The sequence below is a fragment of the Schistocerca cancellata genome, chromosome 7 (genome assembly GCF_023864275.1).
Source record: "Schistocerca cancellata isolate TAMUIC-IGC-003103 chromosome 7, iqSchCanc2.1, whole genome shotgun sequence".
Lineage (NCBI taxonomy): Eukaryota > Metazoa > Arthropoda > Insecta > Orthoptera > Acrididae > Schistocerca > Schistocerca cancellata.
The window spans coordinates 372,396,415-372,417,787 of record NC_064632.1 but is presented as its reverse complement, the minus strand read 5'-3'; the positions used below and the strand labels follow the sequence as shown (position 1 = coordinate 372,417,787).

Below are 21,373 nucleotides of genomic sequence, written 5' to 3'. Positions count from 1 at the left end.
TATCACAGATTACAGCTAAAGGAGGGGCTTACTCAGCAGAAAATTCAGCATAGAATCTGACTGGGATTCCATCGGTCACTGGAGCTTTATTCATTCTTAGTGACTTCACTTGTTTCTCAAAATGACTGACACTAATAGTTATTTCACTCATCTTTTCATTGGTACAAGGATTAAAATGGGGGCCATATCTCCTGGATTTTCTTTTGTAAAGGAACAATTGAAAATGTTGTAAAGGATTTAACTTTTGCTTTGCTACCCTCACAGTCCCTCTACCTTACGTTTCTGAACATTTAAAGCAAATTGCCAGTCTTTGCACCACTTTGAAATCTTATTAGCATCTGACTGAATATTTATGCAGCTTGTTGCAAATGGCATTCATTATAGATAATTAGATCATCTGCAAAAAGTGCCTTATAAATTTTTCATGTGAATGAAAATTTTATGAGGCACGTGTGGAGACTGAAGCCTGTGACATAGTTCAAATAATATCAGGGGTTGTTGGAACATGCACAACAGAACTTTATGCAGTGCTGTTATGCTTATTTGACAATTCTTGTAGATGTAGCATCTTGTGCAAGTATTTTTCTTATTTGATTTTACTGGCATTTGGTGTACGTAGCATCCAAGCAGCAATACATCTGATAATTACAATAAATTTACATTGGTACTTACAGAGCACAGAGAGAGATGAACTGACACTACACTGGCAGAACATCAAAGTTGGTGGGAGAACAAGGCATGAACACTGAAAATTAATGTTAATATGTAGTCCACGGAGCTTCAATTTGAATCATCATCATCATCATCATCATCATTTAAGACTGATTATGCCTTTAAGCGTCCAGTCTGGAGCATAGCCCCCTTATAAAATTCCTCCATGATCCCCTATTCAGTGCTAACATTGGTGCCTCTTCTGATGTTAAACCTATTACTTCAAAATCATTCTTAACCGAATCCAGGTACCTTCTCCTTGGTCTGCCCCAACTCCTCCTACCCTCTACTGCTGAACCCATGAGTCTCTTGGCTAACCTTGCTTCTCCCATGTGTGTAACATGACCCCACCATCTAAGCCTGTTCGCCCTGACTGCTACAGCTATAGAGTTCATTCCCAGTTTTTCTTTGATTTCCTCATTGTGGACACCCTCCTGCCATTGTTCCCATCTACTAGTACCTGCAATCATCCTAGCTACTTTCATATCCGTAACCTCAACCTTATTGATAAGGTAACCTGAATCCACCCAGCTTTTGCTCCCATACAACAAAGTTGGTCGAAAGATTGAATGGTGCACAGATAACTGAGTCTTGGTACTGACTTCCTTCCTGCAGAAGAGAGTAGATTGTAGCTGAGCGCTCACTGCATTAGCTTTGCTACACCTCGCTATGTTGCCTTCCTGTGAGAATATGCATCCTAAGTACTTGAAACCGTCCACCTGTTCTAACTTTGTTCCTCCTATTTGGCACTCAATCCGTTTATATTTCTTTCCCACTGACATTACTTTCGTTTTGGAGATGCTAATCTTCATACCATAGTCCTTATATTTCTGATCTAGCTCTGAAATATTACTTTCGATCAAATCAGCCATCACAACTAAGTCATCCGCATATGCAAAACTGCTTATTTTGTGTTCACATATCTTAATCTCACCCAGCCAGTCTATTGTTTTCAGCATATGATCCATAAATAATATGAACAACAGTGGAGACAGGTTGCAGCCTTGTCTTACCCCTGAAACTACTCTGAACCATGAACTCAATTTACCGTCAACTCTAACTGCTGCCTGACTATCCATGTAAAGACCTTTAATTGCTTGCAAAAGTTTGCCTCCTATTCCATAATCTCGTAGAACAGACAATAACTTCCTCCTAGGTCATATGCCTTTTCTAGATCTATAAAGCATAGATACAATTCCCTGTTCCACTCATAACACTTCTCCATTATTTGCCGTAAGCTAAAGATCTGGTCCTGACAACCTCTAAGAGGCCTAAACCCACACTGATTTTCATCCAATTTGTCCTCAACTAATACTCGCACATTCCTTTCAACAATACCTGAGAAGATTTTACCCACAACACTGATTAAAGAGATACCTCTGTAGTTGTTACAATCTGTTTCTGTTTCCATGTTTAAAGATTGGTGTGATTACTGCTTTTGTCCAGTCTGATGGAACCTGTCCTGACTCCCAGGCCATTTCAGTTATCCTGTATAGCCATTTAAGATCTGACATTCCACTGTATTTGATGAGTTCTGACTTAATTTCATCCACTCCAGCTGCTTTATTGCACTGCAATCTATTGACCATTTTCTCCACTTCCTCAAATGTGATCCTATTTCCATCATCATTCCTATCCCATTCTACCTCGAAATCTGAAACATTACTGATCGTATTTTCAGCTACATTGAGCAACTCTTCAAAATATTCCCTCCATCTGCCCAAGGCATCCACAGGATTCACCAGCAGTTTTCCTGACCTGTCCAAAATACTTGTCATTTCCTTCTTAGCTCCCTTTCGAAGATTGCTAATTACACTCCAGAATGGTTTTCCAGCAGCTTGACCCATAGTCTCCAACCTGTTTCCAAAGTCTTCCCAAGATTTCTTCTTGGATGCTGCAATTATCTGTTTGGCTTTGTTTCTTTCTTCAACATAACTTTCTCTGTCTACCTGAGTTCTAGTATGTAGCCATTTTTGATACGCCTTTCTTTTACTTTTACAGGCTGCCTTGACTGTGTCATTCCACCAAGCTGTTTGCTTCATCCTACTTTTTGCACACTACTGTTCCAAGACATTCTTTAGCCACTTCTAGTACTGTGTCCCTGTACCTTGTCCATTCCTTTTCCAATGACTGTAATTGACTACATTCAACTAACTGGTACCTTTCTGAGATCGCTGTTATGTACTTGTGCCTGATTTCCTTATCCTGAAGTTTCTCCACTCTTATCCTCCTACATATGGACCTGACCTCCTGCACTTTCGGCCTCACAATCCCAATTTCACTGCAGATTAAATAATAATCAGTGTCATCAAAGAATCCCCTGAATACACGTGTGTCCCTAACAGCCTTCCTGAATTCCTGACCTGTTATTATATAATCAATGACAGATCTGGTTCCCCTGCCTTCCCAAGTATACCGGTGAATGTTCTTATGTTTAAAAAAGGAGTTTGTGATTACTAAGCCCATACTGGCACAGAAATCCAAGAGTTGTTTCCCGTTCCTGTTGGCCTCCATATCCTCTCCAAATTTACCCATAACCCTCTCATACCCTTCTGTTCGATTTCCAATCCTGGCGTTAAAATCACCCATGAGCAGAACACTGTCCTTGTCCTTTATTCTAACAACTACATCACTGAGTGCCTCATAAAAACTATCCATCTTATCTTGATCTGTCCCATCACAATGCGAATATACTGACACAATCCTAATTTTCTTGCTAGACACTGTCAAATCTATCCACATCAGTCGTTCGTTTACATACCTTATTGCAACTATGCTGGGCTCCATTTCTTTCCTGATGTAAAGCCCTACACCCCATTGTGTTATTCCTGCTTTGACTCCTGACAGGTAGACCTTGTATTCTCCCACTTCCTCTTCTTTCTCACCCCTTACCCGAATGTCACTAACAGCTAAAACGTCCAGCCCCATCTTACTTGCAGCCTCTGCCAGCTCTACCTTCTTCCCAGAGTAGCCCCCATTGATATTAATAGCTCCCCATCTCATTACCATTTGTTTGCCAAGTCATATCTTAGGAGTCCCTGGTTTGTCAGTTAGAGGTGGGACTCCGTCACCTCCAAAGGTCTGAGGCATTTTGCTCTGATTGTTGCCAGCATCATATTTAAAGTACCAGGGAAGCAGGTTGCTAGCCTTACTTGCCCTGAGTCCCATTCGGTTTTACCCTAACGGCTGAGGCACTAACTGGTGGATTTGGTAGTCTTTGCCTTATGAGCACAAAGGTGACCACGACTCAGGATATGTCCGAGATGCCCAGCCTTATTCCAAAGTAACTGGTATCCCGACTGTCGGGACCACTTACTTGGCCACTCATACGTTGCCTGTGGTTCATGAACTAGGACATGACTACAGGAACCCACACCATGAACCATATTCAATTTGAATATGAAAAGAAAATTAAATTGTACCAATTCTCCAGTACATATTCAATTTATGTGATTTCCAAGTTAATTTCTGATGACCTTATCACATTTGATGATGTCCCATTAGTCAACTTGCTTGCTAGTATTAATATTAGAGGTTCATCCATTTTATTCAAGAGTCCTGTTATATCTTGATGGTTTGATTAAAGATGTGCTTTTCTATACTTATTGTTCTATGCAAGATGTAATCTACTGTTCATTGCAAGAATTTTCCAGGTCTGCATACTTCAACTGATCCAAAGCCTTTCATATTGCTCAGAAGGAACTTTATATAAGACTAGTGTTGCAAAGAATTTATGGATGTCTGATACATTTACTGTTGAATTATTGAGGCTTATGTCCAAACTGTGTACTACCTGCGCTCCCAATATGAACTATTTCTAAAACATTTTTTTCTCCCTAGAGCATAAATCATAGACTACCATTCTGACATCTCCAGATAATTACTTTTTATTTGTTACAGTAACAGGCCTATTCTGAAATTCGCACACCATGATTACTACTACCCAGTGAGGCAATTTTGATTTTCTTAACCATTTCCTTCCTAGTGTTTCCTTGCACTGCTGCTCATATTTGTCATAATTTTGTAGCAATAGTTGTGATAACACACCATAAGAAGAACTGAATCATTGTTATAAATGCAGTATTTTACATAAAATTGATACTGGCATTATTTATACTGATATCCATTTTATTTATTTATTCTCACTAAAGTTGTAGCAGTTTATCCTCTCATTCAATGCAGTAATGAATTTGATTTATTTCTTGAGTTTAATTTACTTATTTAAGAGAAGACAGTGTTTTGTGGTTTCTACGTGGTGTTGATTTGCTTAAATAGCTTGTAAATCAAAATGATTCGGCAGAACATAGAATTTCTTGAGTTTAAAAGTGTTGTCCTTCGTGCTATGGCACTTTTATTAGTGAAAATCATTCTTGGAAAATAATATGAAGGTGATTTGTATGTGACTAATTGTAATTAGTCAACAACATGCAATAAGGTTTTCAGATAGATGATATCTGTTGCAAAAGATATGATAAGGATATAATAGAAGGAAACAGTCCACGAAGGAAAAATATACCTAAAAACAAAGCTGATGTGACTTACCAAATGAAAGTGCTGGCAGGTCGACAGACACACAAACGAACACAAACATACACACAAAATTCAAGCTTTCGCAACAAACTGTTGCCTCATCAGGAAAGAGGGAAGGAGAGGGAAAGACGAAAGGATGTGGGTTTTAAGGGAGAGGGTAAGGAGTCATTCCAGTCCCGGGAGCGGAAAGACTTACCTTAGGGGGAAAAAAGGACGGGTATACACTCGCACACACACACATATCCATCCACACATATACAGACACAAGCAGACATATTTAAAGACAAAGAGTTTGGGCAGAGATGTCAGTCGAGGCAGAAGTGCAGAGGCAAAGATGTTGAAGAATGACAGGTGAGGTATGAGTGGTGGAAATTTGAGATTAGCGGAGATTGAGGCTTGGTGGATAACGGGAAGAGAGGATATATTGAAGAGCAAGTTCCCATCTCCGGAGTTCGGATAGGTTGGTGTTAGTAGGAAGTATCCAGATAACCCGGACGGTGTAACACTGCGTCAAGATGTGCTGGTCGTGCACCAAGGCATGTTTAGCCACAGGGTGATCCTCATTACCAACAAACACTGTCTGCCTGTGTCCATTCATGCGAATGGACAGTTTGTTGCTGGTCATTCCCACATAGAATGCATCACAGTGTAGGCAGGTCAGTTGGTAGATCACGTGGGTGCTTTCACACGTGGCTCTGCCTTTGATTGTGTACACCTTCCGGGTTACAGGACTGGAGTAGGTGGTGGTGGGAGGGTGCATGGGACAGGTTTTACACCGGGGGCGGTTACAAGGGTAGGAGCCAGAGGGTAGGGAAGGTGGTTTGGGGATTTCATAGGGATGAACTAAGAGGTTACGAAGGTTAGGTGGACGGCGGAAAGACACTCTTGGTGGAGTGGGGAGGATTTCATGAAGGATGGATCTCATTTCAGGGCAGGATTTGAGGAAGTCGTATCCCTGCTGGAGAGCCACATTCAGAATCTGATCCAGTCCCAGAAAGTATCCTGTCACAAGTGGGGAACTTTTGTGGTTCTTCTGTGAGAGGTGAATCTGATGGAGCCAAAGTTTGGTACAGATTTATTGATGACATCTTCATGATCTGGACTCACAGTGAAGAAGAACTCCAGAATTTCCTCTCCAACCTCAACTCCTTTGGCTCCATCAGATTCACCTGGTCCTACTCCAAATCCCATGCCACTTTCCTTGATGTTGACCTTCACCTGTCCAATGGCCAGCTTCACACGTCCGTCCACATCAAACCCACCAACAAGCAACAGTACCTCCATTACGACAGCTGCCACCCATTCCACATCAAACGGTCCCTTCCCTACAGCCTAGGTCTTCGGGGCAAACGAATCTGCTCCAGTCCGGAATCCCTGAAGCATTACACCAACAACCTGACAACAGCTTTCGCATCCCGCAACTACCCTCCCGACCTGGTACAGAAGCAAATAACCAGAGCCACTTCCTCATCCTCTCAAACCCAGAACCTCTCACAGAAGAACCACAAAAGTGCCCCACTTGTGACAGGATACTTTCTGGGACTGGATCAGATTCTGAATGTGGCTCTCCAGCAGGGATACGACTTCCTCAAATCCTGCCCTGAAATGAGATCCATCCTTCATGAAATCCTCCCCACTCCACCAAGAGTGTCTTTCCGCCGTCCACCTAACCTTCGTAACCTCTTAGTTCATCCCTATGAAATCCCCAAACCACCTTCCCTACCCTCTGGCTCCTACCCTTGTAACCGCCCCCGGTGTAAAACCTGTCCCATGCACCCTCCCACCACCACCTACTCCAGTCCTGTAACCCGGAAGGTGTACACAATCAAAGGCAGAGCCACGTGTGAAAGCACCCATGTGATCTACCAACTGACCTGCCTACACTGTGATGCATTCTATGTGGGAATGACCAGCAACAAACTGTCCATTCACATGAATGGACACAGGCAGACAGTGTTTGTTGGTAATGAGGATCACCCTGTGGCTAAACATGCCTTGGTGCACGACCAGCACATCTTGGCGCAGTGTTACACCGTCCGGGTTATCTGGATACTTCCTACTAACACCAACCTATCCGAACTCCGGAGATGGGAACTTGCTCTTCAATATATCCTCTCTTCCCGTTATCCACCAGGCCTCAATCTCCGCTAATCTCAAATTTCCGCCACTCATACCTCACCTGTCATTCATCAACATCTTTGCCTCTGCACTTCTGCCTCGACTGACATCTCTGCCCAAACTCTTTGTCTTTAAATATGTCTGCTTGTGTCTGTATATGTGTGGATGGATATGTGTGTGTGTGCGAGTGTATGCCCGTCCTTTTTTCCCCCTAAGGTAAGTCTTTCCGCTCCCGGGACTGGAATGACTCCTTACCCTCTCCCTTAAAACCCACATCCTTTCGTCTTTCCCTCTCCTTCCCTCTTTCCTGATGAGGCAACAGTTTGTTGCGAAAGCTTGAATTTTGTGTGTATGTTTGTGTTCGTTTGTGTGTCTGTCGACCTGCCAGCACTTTCATTTGGTAAGTCACATCATCTTTGTTTTTAGGTATAAAAGATATGATAATGTAGATATGATTGCTACACAATTGGGGACATAATCTTACTAAATGTCTCAGATAAGTTCTATATGACCAGTAATTTTGCAATCAGTGAAGTGACACAGAAATTAATAACTTCTGTTAAGTAATAATATATACAAAAATTTAAATTTAGTCTGTTCATTATTGTAAAGTGAATCTAAAATCATTTTTCCAGAATCAACACTCAATTTCAAATTTCTTTTTGAAATATTTTGTACATTTCTTCTGTACTCACATGAAACAGGGACTTTCATCTTTACCATTATGATTTTCACCAAGAAAAGATTGTAATAAAGTGATATTTTTGAGTTTTTATTATTATTTATTGCCACAAAAGTAAAATACAAAAGCTATCAAAAATCTATTAAAGTCACAGTGTCAACTGTATTAAAATCTTTGGCTACATCATTAAGTGCACATTTAGTTAAAGTACAACCATTAGATGAACAACAATAAATTACAATTAAAATTAGCAACTTGTGTTCAAAATGAAAAACAATAATGTTAAGTCTACAATTTTTCAGATAATGTATTATGCATTTCACTTTACCAGTGGTGAGTTTTGCAACATTATGAATATACATGAAAATCCTTAGTGTAAAGCTAACACAAACATCAAAGACACAATTGTGAATGTTATTACTGAGGAAACAAAAGCTCTTAGTTACAAACAGCAGAAAAATCAGTAGCTGCCATGAAACTGTTAAAGGTAAATTTCAATATTTCAGCATCAGAAGGTTTTTCACCATAAACAAAATGAAAAATATTATAAAAGGAGCAAAATGTGAAGATGCAGAAGAGGAAGAGCAGTTTTCATAATCAAACAAATGTGGGATATCCAGACAGATTAAATTAAAATTTAACAATGAAACTATACTATCTGGAGAGACAGCCAGACTGAAAGATAAGAAGCAAAAGTAAGAGACAAAGAGGCACTGTATGGTCTTCCAGGTACTGGTGACACTGTAATAATACTTGCTTGTAGTTCTTACATGCAAACAGCTCACTTAGAATGTTGCTGTGAACATTGTCTGTAGTTAAGTTTCTGCCTCAACACACATCATGTACTTGAAGCAAAGAAATATTTTGCAATATTTGGAATACTTTTTTTTTACTATTACATTATATAGCTTTCACATTGCACACTTAAACACAAAAACTGATATCAAGCTGTTATAAAACAATCTCAAAATTATCCTTCTCTGTGAGATCTATCACAATAAGACAATGAATCAATTAAAAACTAAAGTTAAAAAAGACCACTTCACAAGCTACTCCATAAATACAAGTTGTCTAGAAACTATGGAGAATTTAGAGTGATAAAATTTCACAACCATTGTTTAAATATAACAGTTAAAAGCTAGAATCCTAAAATACACTCGTGTCCATAAATAAAGGGTTCTTTGAGTTCCATTAAAAAATATTTCATCGTGATGGACTAAACTGTGCCAGGATAGTAGGGAGGAAATCATGTGATGTATCATGTGACTCTGTATCACTTAGATATAGTGATTCTAATTCCATGTTTTGTGTGTCTAACACACACTATTTAAGATGTAATGTTATGAGGATGACATAGTGAACACCTCTGGATGCCACTATGTACTGGTGTTGCATTATTAGAAGATAAGTCTCCAGCTGCCTTAAGCCCCATGTGTCCAGCTGTGGAGAGGATACCAGGAGATAGGTGTGTAGAAGATGTGACACAGCCTACTGCCAGAATTGTTATTTTTCCTTATGTACCCACAGACATCAAACCGGCACAGCAATAGCTCTGACTTGAGACATCACGGCATCCTCTGGGTCATCATATCATCATTGTTAGCTATCAAAGACTATTTTTGTGTTAGCAACTCATCAGCTGTGTTCCCCACATGGCTCAATGAGTACAGTGCCATGCCCACTTAGCAAGTGTTGGCAGTCACCTATCCATGGGACTGCTATGTTTAAGCCCAGAAAGTGACTTTTCCTATGTGTTTACCCTTGGTAAGTGTTAAAACCCTGCCATAACTGTGAAAAGGGGCCAGTATGGCGTTTCCAGCATCCTGGATTAGGAGAGCATCATATCAGGAACACTTATACCACTACATGTATGTCACAGGGCAAATGTGATGGTTGCAACTTATAGATGTGATGCCCTGCAATTCCTTATGTTCCCTTTTTATCGTACATTTAACCCTGACGTACATCAGAATGACTATTATGCCTTACTACATAAGATTGGCCTAGAAGACAAGTACTACCTGTATTGTGAGGGCATTATGCATCTAGAGTGACAGTACACTCTTCAGAGTTAATTAGAACATGCATAGGGTTCTCTAAGCCAAATAACTACAATCCTCATGCCACCAACACATTACCAATGCTGACTTACACTGGGTGCCAATCAAGCAGTTAGAGGAATTATCTACTGGATAGACTAATCCACCTTATACAGAACCGTTTGCATCCCGTACTGCCATGCAAGGGTATCATACCTAGTACTGACTTTCTCCGTGTCACTGGCAGGTGGATGTGACACAGAGTAAGAGCTCCCCACAGTCCCTGGTCAGTTTTCAAGTACATCTTGTATTTATAACATTATATCACATGTTACAACATTTACAGGCCAGATTTATGTGCATTTATCATCATCATGCCTCTCATTTTGAGAATCTCGTAGATTCCTTCATTTATAAACTTAGGTGTACATAGTCTGTTATGAAAACTCAGTCTTATATCAAATAGGTGCATTAGTTACTCATATTGTTTCTGCTACATGCTGCTCTGACTTGAATTTGCCAGTATTTCAAAAGGAATGTTTCTAACACCAAATAGATGGTAAACCCACAGATTAAATAAAAAAATTTAATTTGTCTTTCACCATAGACCACTTTTTCTAAAGGTTTCCAGTGATTAATCCTCAAAATACCTGTCCAGCTTTAAATTTATCTAGTTTTATACCTTACAACAGATGTTCTGCATCTTTACTTCATTTTCTCTTCCCTTTGTATTTACACTGTCATACTTCCATCTCCTAGAAGTTTCTCCTAGATTCTCCTAGCTATTCCCAGCACCCTCGAATATCCATCCCCTGACTCCATATTGACAAATTCTTGTTTCTCACTGCAGAATAATACTTTTACCACTAACAAAGCTGGATTTCCTTGTTACTGATCTTCACTGAAGTAAATTTGCAAACACAATTGAAGAGGCTCAGATGCTGTAATGGTACTTCATTGTTGTGAATTCACTTGCTGTATAACTATAGAAACACACATCTTCAACACACTCAATACCCTCCTAATGCACATGATCATTCTCTTTTCCATAATTGTTTTTATATTGCACTCGCTTGGTTTCCACATTTATTCTTACTGATTCATTTCGATTTTTTTCCTCTTATCTGTCTGTTTTAGTTGTTGTATTTAATTCTTAGATATTTATAGTCCCATTCATTTAATTTTTTCCCTATTTCTTTCTATGGACTGCATCTCATCAGTTTTGGGCTTAGCCAGAACCTTCTGGTGAACTAGATGACCTTCTCTCACAAACAGATACACAAAAGTACATGCACTTCCTCAGCTGGTAATGCCATCTATCAGATCATATGCATAAAGATGAGATGAACGAAAAGTATATGACAAGTATTAGATCCTACAGACAGGCTGATACAAACACAGACTATTACCTAGTACTCGACAAACTACAACTTCAGTTGTGTTGTAAAAGGAGGAGGAACAACAGGGTCAAGAGACAATTTGAAGTTGAGAAGCTTAAGGATCCAGAGTTGTATCACCAGCATAATAATATCAGAGTTCATAACAAATCTGAAGTAATGAAAGAAGTGTTAATGATCAATGGGAAAATTTAAACAGGCTGTAGAAATATGAAAGTGTGAGAAGACCTTCAACTGAGACGGCAGATATAATCTAATTGGTGCATGGAAGCAAGCTCTTGATGCAGAGAAGAGCCAGAGATATTCTTTGCTATGTTTATGCTATGATGAGAGTGGTGGTGCTGCCAGAACCGATGCTGACACCATCTGCAATGCCATGACATAACTACCAAAAAATCAGAAGCTGTCTTTGGGATGTATAATCAGTTTTGACAATCAGTTACTCCTGATGAAAACAATGGTGTAAATATCATAAGCTTGAGGTTTTACCCTGAACTGACATGGCAAGATGTTCGAGAATGTTTTATACAGGTGGAGGCAAGTTGTTGAATGCTGAAGATCCTGAAAATGTCTTCCATGAAGGAAGAATTGCAGAGGGTGTACAGAAAGAATAATCTGAAGTAATTCAACAGGACATATGCAGAGCAGTTAAGAAACTGAATAATAATGAGGCACCAGGATAATTGCAGAGATGTCAAAGATGGAAGGTGGAACACTTCAGAAAGAGCGATATATTTTTGTAAGTGAAGTATAGAGAAAGGATGTGATCCTGAAAGAGTGGTAATCAGCTACTATTATCCCACTGCACAAAAAGAACAGTAAAAGGAATTACTGAGGTATTTCTTATCTAAGCACACCACACAAAGTTTTATCACTAATAATTCTTGAAAAGCTGAAGCCTTTCACTGAAGACATTGTTGGAGAGTACCAGCAGGTTTTCAGGAAGGAAGATCAACTGTGGATGAAATTTTGACAATGAGGTAAGTCTGGGAGAAGTGCTGAGAATTCAACCATCAATTCCTGATTACATTTGTGGATTTCTCAAAGTCTTATAATAGTATAAACACATTAAGCATGTACAACATACTGAGGGAGCTTGGCATGCCAAGGATATTAATTAACATTTGAAAGTGTAGACAGCAGAGACAGAAGCCAAGGTGAGATACCACAGCAAGTTATCCAAGCAATTCAGCATCAGAACAGGTGTGAGACAAGGTGATGCCATTTCCCTATTGTTTTTCAATTTGGTCCGGCGAATGTAATTCTGGAAATGAAAAAAGAAGGCAAAGGGGTGAAGCTAAACTGAAGAATGCAGTTATTGGGATATACAGTTGACATGGCAGCCACAACGGAGTCAGAGAGAGAATGGCAGAAACCATAGAGAACTTAGCAAAGAATGCCAATAAGACTGGACATGTTTAAGAGAAGGCTCAAATGATAAAAGTATCCATAGAAACCTCTAATAATGCCTAGTTATGTGTTGGAATATGAAACACAGTGAGAGTGGAAACTTTTAAGTAGCTTGTCACATGGTTCGGCAGGCATAATGACCTGAAACAGAAATTGATCAATGTACCGTCAAAGCACCTAAAATTTATTTCAGTCTGAAACACCTAATGTCATCAAAAAATCTGTTAGTTAAGACCAAACTTAAAGTGTATAATGCAGTGATAGTACTGGCAGCATTATGAGGGACAGAAACATTAAGCACCACAAAAAAATGAAAAGAACCTGTTGATCTTTGAAAGGAAAATCATGAGAAAGATTTTTGGATCATCCTGCGAAGACAAAACTTATGGACATCAAAAAGACCAGGAACTGCATGACCTGAAGAAACAACTAAACATCATTCAGATAATGAAAGAGCAGAGAATAAGCCTGGCAGGGCACATTGCCAGGGGGCCAGACAGGTGTCAGGCCAAAGCTGTGCATTTGGGAATAATTGAAAGAGCTCATCCTACTGGAAGACCAAGGTATTGAACTGAAGAAGAACCTTCAGCTACTGGGTGCCCATGAGAACTGGACCCAAAGTGCACAAGATCATCATCTTGTAACATTTGCATTAAAGCACCGCTTCTGGGACAGGGAGTTGTGCCGCCCCGGGATCGAATATGCTTGACAGATTAATAATGAGGACTGGTGTGCCAGCCAGTCCAGATGTGGTTTTTAGGCAGTTTTCCATATCCCATTAGGCAAATACTGGGCTTCTACCCAAGTCCCACCTCAGTTAGACAATTCACAAACATTCAGAAACTTTTACTCACTTCCACACTACTTGAAGGCAGTCGGGGGTACACATACCTGTAAGAGTGTGTAAGAGTGGTGACAGGAAAGGCATCCCGCCACTCATTAAATTAATCATGCCAAATCCGTAAGTAATAATGCCAACCCTATGAGAATGAGGGAAAAGATGCAAAAGAAAGAAGTTTTTTTAAAGAAATTGTTCTTTACTTCCTCCATCCCTCTCGCCTCCAAAAAACTAATAAACTAATGAGCTGCCTTTCCTTTAAAAAAAGGACAAAGTTCAAGGTCAGGTCAGCATGTGAAACAAACTTACTCTTACTTCCTCTATGTCATTTTAAATGATACAGTTAGCTTTTAGCACATACACCATGTTCACAATGCAAATCTTAATTTTTTGCTGCCAATTTAAATCTGTCAATATTACAAAATACTAATATTGCCATTGTGCAATAGGAAATAGTTCTTAGATAAATGTGTATGATAAATGCAGAAATTACACACATATAACAATGTAGATCACTCTGAATATCGTCCTGTTGCAATTTCTCTTTTTACAAAATGAACACAATGTTAAAGCAACTCTTAGAGAACAAGTAGCTATTAGATACATTATAGCACAACCCAATAACAAAATAGTTGGTGTTCTTAATAATAAAAAATACTAACAGTTTTATGTGGTAAGTATTGCACAAACAAGAATCTCATGTAGACAGAAAATCATCTGAGGTATTAATAATTTGCTATCAACACAGAAATAGCAAATAGATGGTGAAGATTGTGGTTATAATTTTTGATGGTCATTGGTAATTGCCTGTATTATGTTTCGGTACCGTTTCAGCATTGGATCATATATCTGAAATCAAAATATCATTTGTTATATGATGGGTAATTAAAAATTTATTTTGTTAAAAATACAGCTTAATCATAAAAAATTATGCACATAAACAAGCAGTAACAAATAACTGGCAGAAGTTGTTTCAGTTTTAGTAGATAAGAAATGAAATAAATGTTGAATTGTCAACAAATATTCCAAACATTCAGTGAAACTACACTGAACAAAACCAGAGTTGCATATTATGAAAATTTCCAAATTTATGCTAGTTTAAGAACAATGATGAAAATTATTTTATAGTAATGGAGTGAAAAGTTATAATCATGAGGGAAACAAATCCTGCTGCAATTGACAAGCAGTTATTGTAAGGGTGGACATGGAACAGACATCTACAAACTTCACAATGAAACAATGGGAGCTGGACCAGGGACCACATCATTTATGGTATATCATTAACTGCAACAGCAAATGTCAAACGGTAAAGAAGACACAAGCCCAAAGGTTGTGTTGAACTCTAAGCTTTCTTCTTTTATAAGAGAAGGACAATAGTTTGTACTGTTCAAATAATCTGTCTCAATGCATGATATTTATTTGGCTTGAAAACAGATGGCAGCAGGCCTGGTATCGACTTCAATTAACTATACCATGTTTTGAAGTATATGACATGTATTTGCAGTTGCAAATAGGGATAACCTTCAACTGTATAATGGAATGACAACAATGAAGATTTGTGCCAGCTGGGATTTATGCTGTGAGCCAAAACAGTTAAGGTGAGAGCTCGTTTAAAATGGGAAATCCGGCTATGAGTCCTGGAATGGAACATATTTTCATTGTTGTCATTCCATTATACAGCAGAAAGTTGTCAGTAATTGCAGCTGTGAATACAGTTCATGTATTTTATTATGGTTATAGTCACTGCAATGCCTGTTCTTTCAAACAAGCATGCATATTGAAGGAAAACTGCACCATACTACTTACCAACGCAGGCACTGCAATACCACATTTGGAGGTATAAGGACAGTCATTTTTTTCAAACCATTCTAATTTACAGAACTATTAAATACTTCACAATATCTTACAAAATTCAAATGATCATGTAATTTGACAAAATAAGAAAATATGAACAGTCTGAGATTCTTATAAATTACATATATTGTAAGTATAAAATAATAATACTTACAGAAGCAGCATCACGATGAGGCTGACAAACCAGATGAGGGTGGCCTAAATGTGAAACCATTTCTTTGAAGGAACTTCCAGACGCATGAACTATAGCATGCTTGGCTTGATATGCAGCCCCCAAGACTGCAGAGTTCACTATATCCTACATTATACAGAATTATTTGAGCAAAATTGTATATCACAGTGTTCCAGTGAAAATAACTATGACATGGATAAGCAAACTGTGAATCAGCTTCAGTTTAATCAAGTATTCATTCTAAATAAAATACAACTTCCAACACATATCTGCAGCAATATCATAAACTGAAACAGATACATCAGTCTTCTGTAAATGAGAAAATTAATGATATAATATGGGATTACTGGACAAATTCCATACAGGAGGTTCAGTTATCTTTCTTTCCCTGCTGGTATGACAGTTATATCTAGAAATACGGAGGTAGTTGCAGAACAGTTGAATCTGTTAAAATCTGGAAACCAGGATTCATTACCAAGTGCCAGTTTCATGACAAACATCAAAAAAGTACAAAAGTATCTAGTAACATGGCATTCTGCCCTTTACACAGCTCTGATATTGACCTATGTACCATGTCTGAAAAGTATGGGCATAATAATAATAATAATAATAATAATAATAATAATAATTATTATTATTATTATTATTATTATCACCATTACTATTGTGCTGGGTGAATCAAAATGTTGACATGAAAGACTATTAATACACTTCTGTAAAAGACAAACACATATTTTCCATTTTTGTGGGGACTATTTTGTATCATTATATGGCAAAACTGCATGCAGCATGGTATGTATTGTCATCCTCAGTGCTTGGTGACTTGGTTCATCTGAGGCAGTCATAGCGTATTACATTAGCTATATGTTGCAGAGAGTTCATACCTAGGGCATGCTGGAGTTATGCAAAATAGGGGTCTATTGTTTGGTAGCACTAAAAAACTCAAATCTGGGATCTCTTGTTTGCTAGGCTGTTGGGTTAACCACTGCACCATCCACACACAGCATTTATCACAAATGCATGGACAATCTTGGCTAACCCACATTCCAACCCATTCCCACCTATCTGCAGTCCCTGTCCATGTCCATGTCATCCCTTCTTGCTAATTTTAGATTCCTGCTGGAAGTCAAACGATATTGTGCATCCACACTGAAGGTTGTGAATTCATTGCCCATCGAGGTGAATCAGTTATATGAAGGTGTGGTATCTGTTCTTTTGGACATGTCAAAAAGAACAGACACCAAGCTTTCACACAATTCTTGATTTAGTTAACTGCAGAAACTCCAGTGTCATGTAGAAGAATACACTGCAAAATAAACAAATTTCTTGAAAACCAATATTTTATTCTGTGTTCAGAGAACCTAAGTGAGATCATTAATGGCATTTTACACAGACTTACGTCACCAAATGGTACAGGGAGAGAGACCAGTGTTACCGCAAAGCCAATATTTCATACCACACTGTGAACAGTAACAGCCCCAATGTAACACTCTCTTGGGCTAAGCCCAAAGTTATTTCAACCCCTAAGTTCTGTCTGCTAGAAAGTCCAGATCTAATCCCAAAACTGAATCAATATTCCATGAACTTATATTTTATTTAAAAGTAGATAGTGTGGAAATATGTTGCATAACTTCAGGAAGTCAAGCAACATTATGGGGACCATTATGTCCTATTTTCTGGATCTCATGTACAAATAAGGTGAGCTGAGTTCCACAGGAATACTTGTTAATACCTACAGAGAAGATCTGTGGTCTCTCCAAACATCATGGTATGCGATCAGATGGACATCAGAAATACAAGTTTATTGTAATTTCACAGGCCAAAGCCAGCATCCAGTGCTGCATTTAGAGCACCAGGAGTCATGGTAGATGACCTGTCAACACAGCAACCATCTTCTGTGTGCCTGCTTCCATGCTGACTTCATTCTGCATGATGTCACCCAAGCTTAGGATACTAGGCCCCTTTCAGCAAATTTTTGCTTGATCTAGAAATGTGACAGTGGTCAGCTACTGACAGCATGGTCAACTCCAGACAGCTGTATTTAAGCCACCAGCACAGCCGAGTAGGTTATCAGCACAGCAGGGTCATATTACATCATCTACTGAGTATCAGTTGCCACACAAGATTGACATTGTTCTACAGATACAGTCATAATTGGTGTAACTGTGCTGGATGCTGCTGCCAATACTCGACCACCACCTCTATGGGACCATCTGCCAAGAAACTTGCTGCTGCCTCATGGCCCAAGCCACAAATGGACAACCAACTGGCTCCATTTGCTGGGGGCTCCCTGCCACCAGATGCTGCTCTCCAGGCAAAGGTCCAGAGCTTACCTCTGTGTGATGCCATCATCTGCTATAGCATTAGAAGATGCCGCTGGCTGCTTCTTGCCACTGGCAGATTCATGTTATTTTGTTTCACTCAGCTGCCTCTGTGTCAGCATCTGCCGATTCAGCATTCCCTGAGTAAACAGCTTTCCTTCCCAATAGTTTGTGTACACCACCAGGCCCTACAGTATGCATACACAGGGACTAAATGGGATGATGCCAGCCTGTGCTCTGTATAAGACACACTCATGTAATTGTTCAAGTCTATGGTATTGTTATCTTTACACTCATGTGTGTCTGCAGCCTGTCTCTCTCAGCTTCCTACGAAACTACACTCTGGTGTCATTCCTATCTCCCTTGCCATCATACAAACCAATGATACTCCAGGTGGAAGTTGAATTCCTCCTGACAAATGGCTCCCACCACCCAGTTGCAGCCATTGCATGAACTTGCCCACTTCATTGTGAAGTCAGAAGTGGAATGACTTGAAGACTGATTGAGTGACACAGAAGAAGAAGCCCACTTCATTCTGGTGAGAGAAGCTGATGGAGACTGCAATGGTGATTCAACTTGGACAGCACCAATGAAAGTAGCAGCTCAAATTTTGGATTTTCATTCATGGGATCCACATACCTGTCCATCCTCCTGACCTTGAATTTCCACCCTCCTACCACTGCACCCAGTTTAGATTCAAATTTTAATATTTGGTAAAGGCCCCAGGGTTGAACTATTAACAGATGTTGGTATACACATAGTGCAGTTTGCCAGGACACAGCTCCATGCACTGAACCACAGAATTTAGTTTGCTGGGTATGTCAACAGAAAGGGCATTGCTCCAGGCAATGCAGACAGGGTGCATGGTTAAGGCGATGAACCTTAGGACAATGTAAACAGTAGGTGAATACTAGCATGGATTGTTATACGCAATGGAGCAGAAGTTTATTGGTCTACATGAGTGTATCTGATATGCCTTTGTGAACTAGTGTGAGTACCGGGAATAATTAAGTATTTGCTTGAGTAATGGATTAAACCAACTTTTAGGTGAGAAATTATGAAGAATGTGCACTGTGGCAATGTGAATACTAAAATCTTGGCATGTTTTAATTAGTAAGAAACAATGAAGCTTTGTATCATGACATGTTGAATAATAGGGAATTTGACTGTTTTCTGGAAATCATTTTAACATGGCTTTGTTTTTCTGCTTTCTAGCACTGGCCAAGGCACGCCCGTACCCTATGTACCTGCGGCAACTGAGGTATCCTGTGTGCCAGTATGTGTTGCTTCACATGAACTATTGTCCCACAGCACTGTTATTGCTGGCAGACAAGATGTCAGAAGTCGGTACCCATCTTCTATGTTCATGTTGGCTGGTTGCTTGGCAATTTCTATTGCCTCTCTAACCTTCCTCCTGAAAGGAAGAGGCTGTTTTGCCAGTACACATGCTTCACCAAACTCAATCTGTTTGCCACACTCCTGCTGTTGTTCAAATGGACACAAGCACTGCTAAAGCAACTAGAATGAATTTTTGCACAGCCAGAAGACTCATCCCACAAGCTCCACAGGCACCAAGAAGATATAGTTTATCGAATGTCCATAAAGAGACCTTTCCATTAACCAATTGTGAGTACCATTAATTCACTGATGTACAGTTTAGCAAAGGAACTGGCTCCAAAGCTCTGACATTTGGTGGGCCACACAAATTTGTACGTTAAGGACTCCACCAACTTTTAAAAGAAAAGTGTATCTTGGCCACAGACCTGATGGTTAGCTTCGACGTTAAGTCCTTATTCATGAATGTGCTGGTACAAGACACCGTGAACATCTTAGAAGAATGCATGGCACCTGATATCTGCAATATAGTGCGCCATTGTTTAATGGCCACCTATTTCAGGTGGAAAGGAGAATTTTATGAACAGACAGATAGTGTAGCTATGGGCTTCCCCCTCTCACCTATTGCAACAGACATATTTATGGAAGCATTTGAAGAAACAGCTCTCCAGTCTGCACCATTACACCCAGAATGTTGGCTCCAATATGTTGACAATACTTTTGTTATCTGGGCACATGGAGAGGAAGAGCTATGAAATTTCCACCAATATTTACACCAGCAGCACAACAGAATCCAATTCTATGGAGATGGAAAAGAATGGGGTACTTCCCTCAACATGGAAGTTTACTGAAAGGCTGACATTAAACTGGGCCAAAGAGTATATAGGAAGCAAACCAGTACTGACAGGTACCTGCATGCCTCCTCACATCATCACCCTACACAGAAGAAATCCGCCCTGCACACTTTAATCAAGAGGGCTCACAGAATCAGCAATAAGGAACATCTAAATGGTGAACTACAAAACCTCAATTCTATTTTTTGTTCCAATGGCTGTGGAATGAAAGTAGTAGATAAAACTATGGTGTCAAAGAACAAAGGCAATAGAGGAGAGCAAAAGGAAGCAGAAAACATTGCTCCATTACCATATGTTCAAGGTGTCACTGAACAGGTGGGCAAAATTCTCCACCAAGCAGCCATGAAGCCGATTTTCTGAAGCAGCAACAGAGTAAAAGATTTTCTTTACACAACAAAAGATACAGTTGACAAAATACACGCTGCTGGAGTTTATGAAATCAGATGCAAATGTGGGTTAGTGTATGTTGGTGAGACAGGACAACTCATCAGCACGTGTATATCTGAACATGAAAGATCTATCTGACTAAGACAGTACACTACGTTGTCGGTGGCAGAACACCAGCACTAGAGCGGCAAACAGATTGATTTTTATAAAGCATGTGTACTGGCGAAACAGCCTCTTACTTTCAGGAGGAAGATTAGAGAGGCAATATAAATAGCCAAGCGACCAGCCAACATGAACAGAAAAGATGGGTACTGACTTCCAACATCTTGGCTGCCAGCAATAATAGCATTACAGGACAACATCTCACACGAAGCAACACATACAGGTGTGCGGGAGACCACAGCAGCCACAGGTACATAGAGTACTGGCACACATCAGCCGATGCTAGAAAGCAGAAAAACAATGCCACATCACAGCTGCCACCTGTTTTTCCATTCGCCAATTTCCACCAGTCACAAGCAGTAATGCAAACACCAATCAAAACGTCAGGTTTCTACCAATGAAAAGAAATAATAAAAACACCAATAAAGACTTCTAACATCTCTCCCCTTTATCCTAAACAGCCTATCAGAATTAGATAACAGCTATGTCTGCAGGCATATAAGAAACAACGTTTTCTCATTCAGCAGTTAACAAAAATATCCTGAAGAAGGTTGCTTGCAACA

The 21,373-nt window shown here is 39.5% G+C and overlaps 1 protein-coding gene across 1 annotated transcript in view; it reads right to left on the bottom strand.

Moving 5' to 3' along the window:
* Nucleotides 1-8,850: 8,850 nt before the first annotated feature.
* Nucleotides 8,851-21,373, bottom strand: part of LOC126091845 (xylulose kinase-like) — a 149,825-nt gene continuing 137,302 nt past the window's right edge. Inside the window, exons 12-13 of the mRNA XM_049907102.1 lie at nt 15,734-15,877; nt 8,851-14,574 (exon numbers count right to left, since the gene is read on the bottom strand). Of these exons, the coding sequence (XP_049763059.1) occupies nt 14,503-14,574; nt 15,734-15,877 (216 nt within the window). The 3' untranslated portion in view covers nt 8,851-14,502. The remainder of the gene's footprint in view (nt 14,575-15,733; nt 15,878-21,373) is intronic.